The 13,413-nt window shown below is 44.3% G+C and overlaps 1 protein-coding gene across 8 annotated transcripts in view; it reads left to right on the top strand.

The window, feature by feature from the left end:
* The window catches only part of LTBP1 (latent transforming growth factor beta binding protein 1), a 438,291-nt gene that overhangs the window by 271,749 nt on the left and 153,129 nt on the right, over positions 1–13,413 (top strand). For 3 of the 8 annotated variants that reach the window (XM_038760417.1, XM_038760731.1, XM_038760714.1), the window contains 4 exons: positions 595–663; positions 4,136–4,158; positions 8,470–8,569; positions 11,932–12,030. In XM_038760417.1, the coding sequence (XP_038616345.1) occupies positions 595–663; positions 4,136–4,158; positions 8,470–8,569; positions 11,932–12,030 (291 nt within the window). Of the gene's footprint in view, positions 1–435; positions 664–4,135; positions 4,159–8,469; positions 8,570–11,931; positions 12,031–13,413 lie in introns of all 8 variants that reach the window. The other 5 variants (XM_038760335.1, XM_038760658.1, XM_038760584.1 and 2 more) reach the window with 3 other exon arrangements.

The following is a 13,413-nucleotide window of genomic DNA, read 5'->3' as shown; positions in this document are numbered from 1 at the left end:
TTTGTTTAGGCCTGGGAATTTCAGCAGGAAGGACTGTTCAGTAGCAGCAGTATAAAATGGTAACTTTTGACCCTGAAATTGGAACAGGGAAATGAAAATCTGGCAAGCCCCAGGAGTTTAGCGGATTGGCCAGGAGTAAGGGGGTTCCATTTTTAGACCGACAAAATAATGACCACTTGAACTGGGTTTCAAAACAGTGTTTGCGCCCGAGCATATTAGCTCCAATCAACCAGGGGGAAGTCCAAGCTCAATGGGTGAATGAAGGTGAAGTAGCATTCAAGTATATTAGTTTACATTTGATTTTGTCTTGATATGTTATGTGCGTGTCTATATGAGAATGATGATTTGTGGAGCTATTCATCATGATATTGTCCTTTATGTCAAGAATTGCACTTTTAGACTTTTAAAAGGAATATTTTCCCATCCCCAATCTAGCTGCTTTTAAGGAAATCTGTCCCGGTGGAATGGGTTATACAGTTTCTGGCGTTCATAGACGCAGACCAATCCATCACCGTGTAGGTAAAGGACCTGTTATTTTCAAGCCCAAGAACACTCAGCCTGTTGCTAAAAGTACTCACCCTCCACCCCTCCCAGCCAAGGAAGACCACGTGGAGGCCCTGACCTTCTCCCGGCCAAAGGATCCCGAGGTCCCTGTGCAAGAAGGTGAGAGAGGAGAAGCATAATGGGATCTGGTAGTCCTGTCTCTGTTTCGGGACTTTTATTTCATGACCTGCATTGTGCATGGGAGGATTTTCAAAGTTCCTTGATGGTTCAATAAACTCTGAGAACTAGCTGGGTCGTAAGAAGTCTGGTCCAAGAAGCTGTGCTTCTTTTGTTAATTTTTTAAGTGGTACTTGTTAAGCACTTACTAGGTGCCAGTCACTGAACTGAGCGATGGGGCAGATACAAGGTCATAGGGTTGGACACAGTCCCCGTCCCAGGGAGGGCTCACAGGCTAGATGGGAGGGAGGAGGATTTAATCCCCACTGGTGAGGTAACTGAGGCGCAGAGAAGTCAAGTGATGGGCCTAAGGTCACACGGCCGACAGGTGGTGGAATTGGGATTAGAATCCAAATTCTCTGACCCCCAACCCTTTGTTCTTTCCACTAGGCCACACAGTTTCCCACTTTTTTTCTGGGAATTTTTTCTTAGTGAATAATCAGTGGTGCCCCGAGTGTTATTGGCCAACCAAAGACAGCTCTGTAATATTTTAAGGTTCGCCATCTGAATGGGTGAAGTCAGCCAGTGACCACTGCAGACATCTGCAGGGTCTGCAGACCTGAACAAACTGCCTGAAGGGCATTTGGAAACTTGTTGGTTAGTTCTGTTGCTGTCATAAAGCTGTTGGCAGGCAGAGTTGGCACCTGTAAAAATGCAGGAACTAACAGTACTGTAAAGTAAGGGAAGTATCTTTGTAGCACTCATCAGAGAGTGTTGACTCTGACATTGACGCTTCCTATCTAGACCCTAAGTTCATTATGGGCAGGGAAGGTGTCGGTTATCCTGTACTCTCCCAAGCTCTTACTCAAGTGGTTTCCACACAGTAAGCATTCATTAAATACGACTGACTGATGACATTGACCATCCATCCAACCTCAGATGTTCCTTGTGGTCTCTCCGGATTTCAGTTTCCCATGTAGGAAATGATATTTTGGTATATTTTGTTGTTAAAATATGTTACAATGTAAAGGACGGAACACACCCTTGGGATTGCTCCGCGACCCCTCACCCCCAGCAGCAGGAGTGGGGTAAGGAGGAGGGAAGGAAGAAAGTGAGAAGGAGGCTGGCAGCTTCCATTCTTAGCATCTCCTAACCTTCCACACACCCCTGCTCTGGCCTTTGAAATAACTGACTCTCAAGGGAGTGTTAAAATATGGGTCTGTGAGTGTATCTGTGAGAATAGTGCTTGGCACATAGTAAGCGCTTAAAAAATACCATCATTATTATTATTATGTCCACGACTGGGGTGCCATGTGAAATGGAGAGGGCATTTGCTACTGTTTACATCCAACTCCCCTCTCTGTCCTTTGCATATACAGGTCTTCTATGAAAATATGTGGCATCTCCACTGGCAAAGGAGAACTGGGCTTAATAATCTAGATTCATCTTGAGAATTAATTGCTCACTAGAGGTCATTTGGCCCCAGAAGAAGCCCATTGAAATTTTCCAGCCACTCTGAAGTTTAGGATAGGGACAATTGACCAATATGGCACCCAAGTTATTTTAAGGAGTCAATGCATCTCCCAAAGTTTGGCTCTTACTTTGGGAGAGCTGCTTACTCACCAGCACAATTTGGGGGCTGATGTTGATCTGTTGTCCACAGCTGATCATTTATTGGTCAGCATGACTTGCAAACTCTAGGGGAATTATAGCTAATAAAGTTATTGTATGTGCTTTCCCAGTGCTTATTACAATGTTCTGCACACAGTAAGCTCTTGATAAACACTATTACTACTACTACTATTACTACTGCATGATTATCATTTGCACAATAATTGGTTAGTATTATCTTCATATTGAGGCGCCATTTCAATCTCATGCAGTGGGCCGCCTTAAAACAATCCCACTGTCTCTCTAACAAGTGGAAAGTTTTTAGAATTCACCTCCCAAGTGCTTTGTAAGTGCTCTGCCAAAGTAAGTGCTCAATAAATACAATTGAATGAGTGAAATGGGAAAATAAATCTCCCCAAAACAGAACCATTTTGCATCTCAGTAGATGATGTTTCAAGATAAATATTTTCAATTAGGCTTAAAACAGTTGTTTTCCTAACCAGCGAGGAGATTACTGAACTAACTGAACCAAGCTAGCTCTCCTCCTCCCTTCAAAGCCCTACTGAGAGCTCACCTCCTCCAGGAGGCCTTCCCAGACTGAGCCCCCTCCTTCCTCTCCCCCTCCTCCCTCTCCCCATCCCCCCTGCCTTACCTCCTTCCCCTCCCCACAGCACCTGTATATATGTATATATGTTTGTATGCATTTATTACTCTATTTTATTTGTACATATCTATTCTATTTATTTTATTTTGTTAATATGTTTTGTTTTGTTGTCTGTCTCCCCCTCCTAGACTGTGAGCCCACTGTTGGGTAGGGACCGTCTCTATGTGTTGCCACTTGTACTTCCCAAGCGCTTAGTACAGTGCTCTGCACACAGTAAGCGCTCAATAAATACAATTGAATGAATGAGTGAATGAATGAATGAATGAACTTTAGTCATGTAATAGAAATTAGATTTTTCTTTTCCCAGTATTCTGGAGTTGGTTAATTTGTTCCTTTTTATGTAAGGGAAAAACTAGACAGCTAAGAAAAGATTCATTGAAATAAAATTATAGGCCACTGCAAATAGTTTGGCCCTGAGAAAACAGAATTTCAACACCAGACATCACCACTTCCTTCCCTTAAGCCCTTCCCCAGAAAAACAGCTATCATTCATTGAGAAGCAGCATTGTCAGAAGACATGGGTTCTAATTCCAGCCCTGCAACTTGCCTGATGCTGAGTAACTTTGGGCAAGTCATTTAACATCTCTGTGCCACAGTTTCCTCATCCTTAAAATGGTGATTCAATACTGTTCTTCTTCCTAGTTAAACTGAGAGCCTTATGTGGAACAGGGACTCTGTACAACTTAATTAACTTGGATCTAGCCCAGAACTTAACAAATGCCAGTTATGATTATTATCATTATTAGTGGGCTCAAGGTGGTTTGTTGATCAAAATCCTTGTCCGAGTTAACTAATTTGCAATTTCTATGTTAACAAAACATCTAAAAGTCTCCACCGTTGACACTAAAACCCTCTAAAAATTCCTCTTCAAATCATCCTTGACTGCTTGGAAAATATGATAAGATAAAAGCAAATGCAGGAAACCCTCTAGTTTTTGAAAATTGGATGGTGAGAGGCCCAGTGATACCTTGTTCTGCATTTCCATGTCCATGCTCAGGATAACACCACAGACTAATGGTAGGACTGTAGATTGCCAAGAGGTACAGGACCACTGTGTGACCCCTGTAGAATAATTTAACTCTGATTATCCAACTTTATCCCAAGGATGTCTTGGTGCTTTTGTGGGTTCAAATGATTTTGTGGTTTGTAACACACTTGCTTTGCTCTCCCACTAAACTCTTCCTTTCTTTTTTGTTTTAGTGGCAACAGCACCTCCAGAGAAGGTAAGGCATTTATAATTCATTTCCTTTCATTTGGCTCCTATTTTCTCCCTAAGAAATTCCATAAGAGCATGAAGAAATCTTCATACAGAAAGATGAGTGTGCCATTTTACGGGATAGATGAGGGGAACATACACTGAAGCTAAATCCGAGAAAGAAGAGGATATAGATTCTTAAATTCTTCAGGGCAGTGGGAAAATGGATCAGAGACCAAGTAACCCCAGGAGAGTTGGTTGCCCAGAGTTTCAAGCCCTAGTTATGATGGTGGCACCACAGTTATTAATCCATCAATAAATCAATAATAATAATGATGATGGTCTTTGTTAAGAGCTTACTATGTGCAAAGCACTGTTCTAAGCGCTGGGGGATACAAGGTGATCAGGTTGTCCCACATGGGGCTCACAATCTTAATCCCCATTTTACAGATGAGGTAACTGAGATACAGAGAAGTTAAGTGACTTGCCCAAAGTCACACAGCCGACAAGTGGTGGAGCCAGATTAGAACCCATGATCTCTGACTCCCAAGACCGTGCTCTTTCCACTGAGCCATGCTGCTTCCCACTAACTGTGTGCAGAGCACTGTACTAAGTGTTTGGGAAAGTGCAATTCAACAAAGTTGGTAGACATGTTCTAGCCTACAGTCCAGATGAAGAGATGGACATTAAAATAAATTATTCAGTCAAATTTACTGAGCACTTACTGTGTGCAGAGCACTGTCCTCTGTGCTTGGGAGAGTGTGGTTAATGAAATGCATCCTAAAATCCACAACTGAATATTCCACTTGGTGCTGCTGGAGTTTGAGCAGCCATTCTTTGCCCTTCAGATAACACCAGAGATGGAAATGCCTTCCTCAAGGAGCATTTCAACCCATAAATTCAAGGTAAACATTGCTACATGTTCCACAAAGCCAGGCTTTGCTTCTCTAAATATGGTAGGGGCAGTCAGAAGTCAGCATTTTCAGACGGGTCAGGACTCTGGAGTATTCTCGGACCTGCTGGTTCCCTTCCTAGAGCAGGGGAGAAATCGTTGTTACCTGCTTTCTACCTCGGGCAAGGCATTTTGAGAATTGATGTGATCATCCATATGAAATATTTTTGTTTACTGAGAGAAACCTTTCCTCCAGGTGTTACGATTGCACTTTTCCCTTAAAATGACTTTGTTCCTCTCAATCCCCCAGCACAGAAAGGTTTGAATTCCTTGGGTGTCAGTGCCAAGATGTGACCCAGCTGCACCAAGGCTTTAATGGTTTCAGTTGTGAGGCGCAAGACACCTGATGCTTCAGAGCAGTTTCTTGTGGATTCACCTTCAACCCTGTTAAAAATGCAAGTCCACACTCAGGAGCTAAAGACTTTTACAGAGCGAGGAAACACCCGGACCCCTAATCCGTGATCTTTCATTTCAAGGAGCCTGAGTCATTTATTGGTGTCAGCATGTGGGACTATGCTGCCCTATTCTTCCTGCCCACAGGCATCCAAATGAAGAGTGTGGGAGAGCATCCCAACCCCTCTCCTAACTCCAACTGGGCTGCTCTTCATTCAGTCAAATTTATGGAGCGCTTACTGTGTGCAGAGCACAGTACTAAGCGCTTGAGCACTGTACTAAGTGCTTGAGCACTATATTAAGTGCTCTTCCTTTCTCCACTCTCCCCTCTCTCTTCACCTTTTCCAGAATGAAAATGGAGGAGCCCCTGACTCATTATAAGAATATGACCAGTGGCTGGACCCCTTTTCTTCTCAGGCTCCGTACACCCCACCCCCATTCCCCCCAAGGTCACACAGCAGAGGTGTGGTAAAGCTGGGATTTGAACCCAGGCCCTACTGATTCCCAGGCCTGTGCTCTGCTTCCTGGTTTTTGCAATTAATTGTAAATTCAGTAAAATTGAAAACCCCAAGCACCTGAGAAAACCTTAGCTGGGAACCCCAGCTCCACTCTTTAGTGCCCTCATTATGCTTGAAACAAGCCTCCATTCCCAAGTTGTTCTTTTTTTTTCCAGCCTCTCTCCTGGAATGGCCTCCTTCTTCATTTCTGACAGATGATCATTCTCCTTACCTTCAGAGACTTATTAAGGCCACATCTCTTCCAAGAGGCTTTCCCAACTAATCCCTCATTTCTTATTCTCTCACTCCTTTTTGGATCACCCTTGCACTTTGATTTGCACTGTTTATTCACCCCTCCCTCAGCCCTGCGACACTTACATTCACATCCGTAATTTATTCATATTGTCTCTTTGCCTCCATACCTGTTTTTTTCCCCCTCAGTGCTCTGGAGTTGGTTAATCTGTTCCTTTTTGTGCAAGAGAAAAACTAGACAGCTAAGAAAAGATTCACTGAAATCCTGAAAAAGCATCCATCCATGGGATGGAAAGCAACCACCTGTTTAAGTGACAAATAACAAGTCCCTCAGGCCAAAGGGGGAAGCAGGGAGAGAACAGAACAGAAGTCAGTCTCCTCTATCCTCAAAACTGCATATCTGGCAACTTTGTTCATTGGGATAATTTGTCTCAGCGCATTTGGCAGCATCCCATTGTGGCCGTAAACTGGCAGAGCGGCTTGTTACCAGAGGATTGACAACTCATCCAGAGGAAAACTGACACTTTCCCAGTCAGGACCAGTTTATTTTAGCATTGGCCCCAGGGTTTTGTGAACTAGTAAGCCCCTCCCTTGAATGCTTGGATCTCCCTGGGGCCTGATCTCTTGCGGTAAGAGGAGAGAGAGGGAAATCAAATCCCTCAAGTATTCATGAATATTGTGGTCCTCCATGCAGAAACTTGGGCATGGAGGCAAGTTTCAGACATAATGAGGGCACCGAAGTGTGAAGCTGGGGTTCCCAGCTAAGGTTTCTTCAGGTGCTTGAGCTTTTCGATCTTATTGAATTTACAGTTAATGGCAAAGGTCAGGAAGCAGTGTTGCTTAGTGGCTAGAGCATGGGTCTGGGATTCAGTAGGACCTGGGTTCTAATCCCAGCTCTGCCACATGTCTGCTGTGTGACCTTAGGTAAGTCACTTAACTCCTTTGTGCCTCAGTTCCCTCATCCTGTAAAATGGGGATTAAGACTATAAGCTCCATGTGGGATATGGACTGTGCCCTACCTGATTAACTTGTATCTACCCCAGTGCTTAGAACAGTGCTTGGCACATAGCACTTAACAAATACCAAAAATATTGTTATGAATTATTATTATTATTACTGCTTTCGTGCATCTCTCCATGGGTATGTGCTCCCAGAAGATTGTGTACTCCATGAAAGGAATGGGGTAGAACGCTGACCCTAAACTACGGTAGGGCCAGTAGGTCTGAGCTGGGAATGAAGGGATGTAAGGGCATGGCGCAGTGACTCTCCTCTTGCACTGTAAGGGACCAGTCTTATTTCTGAGGCTGCAGGGATTGAAAACTTGGGGGAGGAAGAAGAAATATAAGGAAGGAAGGTAACAGGAAGCTGCCCCACAAAACTCAAAAATAAAGGGCCATATCAATCCACCAATCATATTTACAGAGTGCTTATTGTGGGCAGAGCACCGAACTAAGCACTTGGACTAGTACAACAGACACATTCCCTGTCCACAAGAAGCTTGCAGTCTAGAGGACTCCTCTGAGGTTCTCCAGGTTCTGAAGGACTTCACTTCTTTCTGGGTGCTTTTATGATTAATCCACAGTGTAACTAGATCTTTTTGCACCTCTGACAGTTTTCTGCAACTGCAGGGAGTGTTTCTATCAACCCAGTTGTATTGCAGTCTCCCAAGTGATTAGTACAGTGCTCTGCACACAGTACAGGCGCAATAAATACCTTTGATTGATGGCCCCTATTTCATACAACTGGCCCAGGGCAGCTTCTAGTTTTGTGCAGTTCCCTCTCCCCGTGTTTCCTTAGACCTGGTGATTCCTGGGGACCATCCCTTTCCTCTGTCTGCAGGGCTCACAATGGACTAGCCAAACATTGAGTTGCCCCTGACAACTAATTTCCTAGAGAGACTTGAAAAAGAGTCTTTAGGACCACACATCTGGGGACTCTCTAGGTGGCCAGAGGGCTCCCTTCCAGTAAATTCTAGTTGAAATTGCCTTTCACAGCCATTGTCCTCTCTCAAAGCCCTAGTTCTATCTCTGTTAATCTGTCATATTTATTATGGACAGAGCATGTTTTAAAAATAAAGCAAAAAGATTCTTCCTCTTGTGATGATAAGAAACATTGTTAATGCCTGAAATGCTGGTTTTCCTAAGATTTATGAAAAACTCTGGGTAAGACAGGCTGTCCTAGGGAATTTTTTTGCACCTCGTTTAGTTTTTCATGTTTGTAACCTCTCACTTCCAATCTTGCCTAGGAATTGGTTTCACTGGATCAAGAGAAAACCGTCTTAGAACCTGGTCAGCCGCAGCTCTCTCCGGGCATTTCAACCATCAACCTGCGCCCACAATTTCCAGGTAACCCGTTTTGACTCATGTGGAGGACAGATTATTCATTTTGAGTCAGAGAAAAAGAGGCTAACTTCCATGTTCCTTAGGTGTCAAGATGCAGTGGCTCATCATGAGTCACAAATTTATGGAAGTCAGGGTAAAATAAGGATCCAAACTAAGGGTATCCTTGTTTGTTTAGACAGCTTTCAGAGGAAATACAGTAATAGTTTTAGAAAGACCCAGGCTTTGTTTCTCCTTGCCCAGCGATGCTTTTATTATGGAAAACCCTATCCTATGAAAGTCAGTTTCAGTTGAAATGGGGGATAGTTCGGAAATAGAGAAGCAGCATGACAGTGGAAAGAGCATGGGCTTGGGAGTCAGAGGTCATGGGTTCAAATCCTGCCTCCACCGCTTGTCAGCTGTGTGACTTTGGGCAAATCTACTTAACTTCTCTGTGTCTCAGTTACCTCATCTGCAAAATGGGGATTAAGATTGTGAGCCCCACATGGGACAACCTGATCACCTTGTATCCTCCGCAGCGCTTAGAACAGTGCTCTGCACATAGTAAGCACTTAACAAATACCAAAATTATTATTAAATAGGAACGGGCTTCTCTGTAGTTTGTCCCAAGGCCTGGAGCCCTGGAGACGTTGAAAATCTAGAACAGGTAAACAGTGTGGGATGGGATTGAAAAATGAGATCAGATCCCTGGTGCTCCCAGTTGGTGGCAATTGACATGGTTTACCCTCCAGTTTCTTTTGCCCCTATTTCTTGGTCAGTGATGATAATAATAATAATAATAATTGTGGTATATGTTAAGTACTTACTTTGTCCCAAACACTTTACCAAGCATTGAGGTAGATTTGGTATAATCAGGCAGGAAACAGTTCCTGTCCCACATGGGGTTCACAATCTAAATAGGAGGGAAGCAGCCCAGTCTAGAGGAAATCATGGGAGTCAGATGACCGGGGTTAATGATAATAATGATAATAATAATTCTGGTATTTGTTAAGCTCTTATTATGTGCCAAGCACTGTTCTAAACACTGGGGTAAATACAAGGTAATCAGATTGTCCCATGTGGGGCTCACAGTCTAATCCCCATTTTACAGATGAGTTACTGAGGCACAGAGAAGTTAAGTGATTTGCCCAAGGTCACACAGCAGACAAGTGGCAGAGTCGGGATTAGAATCCACGACCTCTGCCACCCAAGCCCGGGCTCTTGCCATCAGGCCATGCTGCTTCTAATCCTGGCTCTGGCATTTACCTGCTGTTGAACTTGTTCAAGTCACTTTTCTCTGTGCCTCAGTTACCTCATCTGTAAATGGATTAAGACTATATGCCCTATGTGGGATATGAGCTGTTTCCAACCTAATAATCTTGTATCTACCGTAGTGTTTAGTATAGCACTTAACAAATATCATGTAAAAAGAACATGTATTGAATCCCCATTTTACTGATGAGGAAATTAAGGCAGAGAATAATGAAATGATAATGAGAAGAAGAATGGCCTAGGGGATAGAGCACGGTCCTGGGAGTCAGAAGGACCTGGGTTCTAATCCCGGCTCGGCCACTTGACTGCTGTGTGACCTTGGTGATTTAGATTCTCTGTGCCTCAATTCCCTCATCTGTAAAATGGAGATTGACTGTGAACCCCATTTGGGATTGGAACTGTGTCCAACCTGATTATACTGTTGCTACTCCAGCACTTATTACAATGCCAGGCAAATAGTAAGTGCTTAATAAACACCATTAAAAACAATAACTTGACCAAGGCCACATATCAAGCAAGTGTTAGAGCCAGATTAGAGCCCAGTCTTTTGCTTCCAGGCCTGTGTTCTTCCCCCTGGGTCATGTTGCTTCCCCCAGTGCTCCCTCCCTCTGTCCTCCATTTCTCTGCTAGACTCTTCTCATATTCCTGCCGTAGCTGTACAAGGTTTCAGTAAAGAAATTGCAATAAAGTAATTACCTCAGGTCATCTCTTGACCCAGTCTGACTGGACTTATAGCTAGTTCTATCTGGGAACTTGCACTCCTTTTTCTTTGACAGCTTTAGCTCTTCCTATCCTGTTATCCCCTTCAGTACCCATGACTTCATTTTACCTACCTTGGCACTCCACCGCGGGGTGATGGAGCCGACGGTCCCCACAGCAGTATCAGCTTAGCTTCCCAGACTTGCTCAGTCCAGATCTCCAGCAAGGTGGAAAATACCCGCAATGATGGCTTTCTGGACTAATGGGTCTTTGAAGCCAGTCCCAGTCCTCATCCCCACCTAAAATCCCTCACCCCTTTTGGTCCCTGCTCTCAAAATCAACAGTTGTCCCTCATGCACACAATGCATTGGCCTCACGTTCTGACATGGAGCAGAGAACAGAATGGGAATGGATCCCAGGCATAGGGGACATGATCATTCAGACAGGGGCTGAAGGGTCCTAGGACTTGTATGTGGGAGCAGACAAAAGCAGCGCAACTTAGTGCTGTTGTATGTGCATGCAGGAGTTCTTTACAAAGGTACCTCATACAAAGGTATGAGGTAAGTGAAGAATGAATGAACTGTCCCTCTCATCAATTTCATTGATGCCTTGGTCTGTTGAACCCTCAAAAGTAATAATAATAATGATAGTAATAATAATAATTGTGGTGTTTGTTAAGCACTGACTTTGTTCCAGGCACCATATTAAGCGCTGGGGTGGATACCAGCAAATTGGGTTGAAAGCAGTCCCTATCCCACATGGGGCCTCAGTCCACATTTTACAGAAGAGGTAACTGAGGCACAAAGAAGTGAAGTGATTTGCCCAGGGCCACACAGCAGACAAGTGGCAGAGCCAAGACTAGAACCCATGACTTTTTTGATTCCCAGAACCATGCTCTATTCACTACAACATGCTGCTTCCCCAAAAGTAGATCATATTTGAACTAGATCATGATTACTTCTTCCTAAGGTGTGTCGGTTAAACCACTATAGAGGAGAGAGAGGGGACCTGTTCCAACTCTGCTTTCTGTGTTCATCAACAGATAAAAAACTGTGAATGGGAACATGGTTTCAGTTTTTCTTCTTTCTCAATGGAGAAAGGGGTGCAGCATGATTCTTTTTGGCTACTGGTTTTTAGGCCATTTCATGTCTGATCTTCCTCATCATACTTCTGCATCTGAGGGGTCTCCACTGTCTTTCCTCTGACCCTCTCTTCCCCAAGTGACCCAGGCCATCAGACAGGATCATCAAGTACTGGTGGCCACCTTTGGATTAGAACTTGGAAGCTGGGGTTGTGGATCATCAGATTAGTTAGAAAGAGTTAGTAAGATGATCGTTGTTTGGGAAATCGGATCTGCAAGCCATATAACTGTCTTGTGTCATGTCCACTTCCTCCTCTCCCATCCAATTGCTGAACAGTAGTGATTGAAAAAACATCGCCTCCCGTGCCGGTAGAAGTAGCTCCCGAGGTGTCCACTTCAAGCGCCAGCCAAGTGATTGCACCTACACAAGTAACAGGTATGGGTCAGCTCACAGTGTGGTTCCAATGTGCGGAGGAGAAGACCCTCTCGGGACTGAGTGCCTGAATAATCAGCAGGGCCGGTGACAAGCAACAGCAGGTCAAATTATTGATCGGGTTCAGACCTCAAGGGAGGGCTGCCAGGCTCTGATTTTGTGTGCAATGACAAAGTTCCCTTTCCCAAAGCAGTGAGTCCTCTAGACTGTCCTCCCTCTAGACTATAAACTCATCATCCAGAAGGCAAACTTGTCCTCCAGACTGTAAGCTCGTCCTGTAGACTCTAATCTCCTTGTGGACAGGGAACGTGCCTATCTGCTCTTCTGTTCTGTAATCTCCCTAGGGCTTAGTATGGTGCTCAGCACACAGTAAGCACTCAATGAATACCACTGATTGATGGGCCTTCCCCGATTAAGTCCTCTTTTCCCCGAATCCCTCTCCCTTCTGCACTTCAGTCTGTGACCTTTGAACACTTGATTCCTTTCCCCCAACCACACAGCACATATGCACCTATCTTTAAAATTGTATATTATAAATGACTTATTCATATTAATGTCCATCTCCCCCTTTAGACTGTAAGCTCATTTTGGACATGGAACATGCCTGCTACTTCTGTTGTATTGTACTCGCCCAGGTGCTTAGTACAGTGCTCTGCAATAAGCCTTCAATAAATACCATTGATTGATTGAGATATTGGGGGTTGGAGGAAGGAGAGGGTGGAATCGCAGTAGTGGTGGGGAGGGATGTTTATGCTCACTCGCACCCCTTGGGTTGAGGCTGGTGTTCCATTATCCAGGCTCGCACCTCTCTTTGGCACTGATATTTTTTCAGCTTTGGGGCATCTATTTGCTGAGGATGACAAATATTATTTAAAGAGAGGAGGTAGGGAGTCCTCAACCAAAATCCCTTACCAGGCCTGAGAGTTCCCAGGGTTGGGCTTCAGCCCAGTAAATAGAATGAATGAAAATACAACAAATTATCTGTGACACCAGCCAGAATAGGAGATTAACAAATGGTGGGCAGAGGTGGCATTAGGATGTAGGTTGCTGAGAGTTGGGGAGGTCAAGAATGGTGTAAGGCTATATCAAAGAAGAGTGGGAAGGGGGGAAAGAGACTTCCCTATCCATGGTGATACCACTGCTCCTACTGCTGCCTCCAAGGGCAATTAGCCTGCACATCCGTTCCAATGTGGCTGGGAGAGTCATGGATTTGGGAGTCAATTTTAGAGAACTATGTAGCCCTGGTGACAGTGATCACTCTATCTTTGCCTTTGGACTCCAGCTGCTTTTGCTCACTTAGAGGTCGTGGGTCCCTTCGAGGGCTGGATCACACTCAGTGCATTGTAATTTAAATTCAAAAAGCATTCTGGGTCATGTAGTATGGGG

This window comes from Tachyglossus aculeatus, chromosome 1, assembly GCF_015852505.1.
Source record: "Tachyglossus aculeatus isolate mTacAcu1 chromosome 1, mTacAcu1.pri, whole genome shotgun sequence".
Classification (NCBI taxonomy): domain Eukaryota; kingdom Metazoa; phylum Chordata; class Mammalia; order Monotremata; family Tachyglossidae; genus Tachyglossus; species Tachyglossus aculeatus.
This window is presented reverse-complemented; position numbering and strand designations above follow the sequence as displayed.